This window comes from Anneissia japonica, unplaced genomic scaffold (genome assembly GCF_011630105.1).
Source record: "Anneissia japonica isolate Jap-2015-1 unplaced genomic scaffold, ASM1163010v1 scaffold288005_len623695_cov211, whole genome shotgun sequence".
Taxonomy (NCBI): Eukaryota; Metazoa; Echinodermata; class Crinoidea; order Comatulida; family Comatulidae; genus Anneissia; species Anneissia japonica.
The window spans coordinates 312,343-315,129 of NW_022701263.1; the positions used below are offsets into that span (position 1 = coordinate 312,343).

Sequence of the window (2,787 nt, forward strand, 5' to 3'; positions counted from 1 at the left end):
GGGAAGAACTACCTCCTCTACTTCAAAACTCTGTTAATGTTTCCTGTTTTAAGAATAATTTAATTAAGCATTTTATTTCATTTTATGTTTCTGATTAGTTCTGATTGTTTTTGTGTATTTCATTTTATATGAAGGATAGGGAGCAAATATTGTTTGGGCTTTCGCCCATTCCCTATCCGGGCAATGCATGATGTTTTTCTCCTATGTGCTTTTTGCCAAATAAATATTATTATTATTACTGTTCTGAAATTAATAATTTTGGTCAAAGAACATCAATGATAACATGATCAATTATTTATTCCCCAAGCCATAGTAAAAGACACTATAGGTCAATGATCAGGTCTTTTCAGAACTTCATGAAGATACTTGGTCAAAGAACATTAAGGGTCCCCAATGACCAACTTCCACTTTCAAAATTGGTCTAAGAGCATCAATGGTTGCCAATGATCGCCAATGATCGGCTCTCTACTTCTCAAGACCTGGTTAAGATCATTTTGTGTCTCCATAAATTAAGGATCAGGTATCCATTTCTTAAACCTTTAAAGTGCCTTGGTAAGAAAGTTATCAAGGGTCTCAAATAATCATCACTCCACTTAAGTCTCACAGTAGTTAGGTCAGAGTATCAAAAGGCCTAAATGACTACCTCTATAATCTCCGAGCCTCATAGAGACTTGGTCAAAGGTAATTCAGAAGTCTTCACAGGAAATTGGTCAAAGAGCATCAAAGCTTCCACACATCATGATGATAGCATGACAAAAGCTTACCTATGCAAGTCAACATAATCATGTGTTAGGTGTTGAATTGATAAATTCATAGTGTTAAGGCCAAATAGAAAAAATTATTGTGTTGGCCACGCCCGACTGACCCAAAATGTACAAAATTGAGGTTCGGCATTTAGTTAGTTTATTTTTTTTTTACTACAGCGAAATATATTTTTTTAATGAGCTAAAAAGGCTGGAATAGGCCTATCTTGCTAGATGGTAAGCATTGTGACAATGTTATGTGATCGTTTTGCTCTTCAATATAGACTTAAAAATGGTCTTTGTTGTATTTTTGTGTATTTTCTACTTTTTAAGCATAAACACATTATTGGTAAAAAAAAATAAATAAATAAAACAAGAAAAAAAAAATTTCCTACTGGCCTACCCATATTTTGGGTTTTCCAAAAACATGGCCAACACAAGATTTTTTTTTTTTTTTTTGGCCTAATGAAAATTCTACTTACGAATAACCACTACTTGTGCAGAAACGCTGACATCAGTTTGCGTACCAGGAACAGTTGCACGGCATACATACGTTCCCGCATCCTCAAGAACAACGTTTGTAAGATGAAGATTTTTCATACCTGTATATTTTGGATTCCGCAAAGATTTCCCATCTAAAATTCAAAATACAAGTAAAAAGATGGTGAATAATACCATGTCCTACGAGAGATTTAATGCTTAATAGAAATAAAAATTATTCCAATAATTATTTAAATATAATATGAATATCATGCTCATATTACTAATATAAATAGTGAAGTATTATTTATACCATTATGATTAACAATAATATTAATATGACTTCAGTATCTTTATCAACATCCATTAGAAATATCCCAGAAATAACAGATTCATATAAAGATAGCCAACAAATTAGTTTAATAATATACCTACTTCAAATGTATTTCTTTGATAAATGTGTGCACTCTTTTCTTTGACCTCACACAAAAAAAAATTTAATTCCAATCGAGCATTAATTTTGTGTAATGACAACGTAGGCTTGATTAATTTTTCTATTTTTTTCTTTTTTTAAAAGATAATACTTAATAATCCGGACTTACGATCGATCAATCAATTAATTATTCTTTCCATTTATTGATGTTTCAAAATTTGCTGTTCTCTTCCAAAGAACTCTTCAGAAAAAAAATGTAATAATTATTCTGTTATTAAGCCAGGAAGGAAGATGGATTAATAGTCGTAATATGCTTTCATCAAAAAGACCAAATATTATCTTACATCAGCAATATGATTTTATGGAGTACTCTCTCAGTGGAAGAAAGATCACAGGATCAGTTTTTTTCAATCACTTGAAATTTATGAAAAATTTGGAGTTTATAATTATTATGAAAGATTATTGCTGTAATAAAAAGAAAATAAGTTGACCAACTGATAACAAGATAAACATAATTGGAAATAGGAAACTTATTGCTGCAAAGCAGCCAATTCATATTCTTGACAGCAATTTGACCTCTGAAAGGTCATTGTTTGTCAAAAAACGAATGCCTAAGACGACTGAAAGCAGAGTTTCCTTCTTTCGTTCTGCCGGGTAAAATCAATTACTTTAGGCGACGTTTGTAGACTAACCTACTCGTACCAACGTCCGCATGTCGCACTAGCCTTATCCTACTCTAGGCCTAGACTGGACTAGCTAGGATGGTATAGGCCTAGCCTTGAAGGGACGAGGGATAGCTAACATTGTCTATTTAACGTCACAATAATTCATTATTAAACCTATATAGTTGTTTTTTGAATTGTACTCCATCCATACTCTATCTATTGTCGTGACGTCATGGCTCGCTGGCTCACACTTGTGATATGTCTCGCACTTGTGATCAAATAACACGCTGGCTCGCACTTTGGCAACACTCTTTGGCAGTCAACCCGCCCTTGGAAACTTGCCCCATAAAAAAATGTACACTTCCTAGACCATACAGTCTTCAAAATAAAAATTGTAACCTTTGGTAATCAACTACATTTTCCACATACATAGAAATTTTTGAAACTTTATTAAAAAAAAAACCTA

At 32.7% G+C, this 2,787-nt stretch overlaps 1 protein-coding gene across 3 annotated transcripts in view; it reads right to left on the reverse strand.

Annotated features, from left to right (window-relative positions):
* Positions 1-2,787, reverse strand: part of LOC117103509 (protogenin A-like) — a 96,206-nt gene that overhangs the window by 35,823 nt on the left and 57,596 nt on the right. For all 3 annotated transcript variants that reach the window (XM_033244066.1, XM_033244067.1, XM_033244065.1), the window contains exon 5: positions 1,226-1,378. In XM_033244066.1, the coding sequence (XP_033099957.1) occupies positions 1,226-1,378 (153 nt within the window). The remainder of the gene's footprint in view (positions 1-1,225; positions 1,379-2,787) is intronic.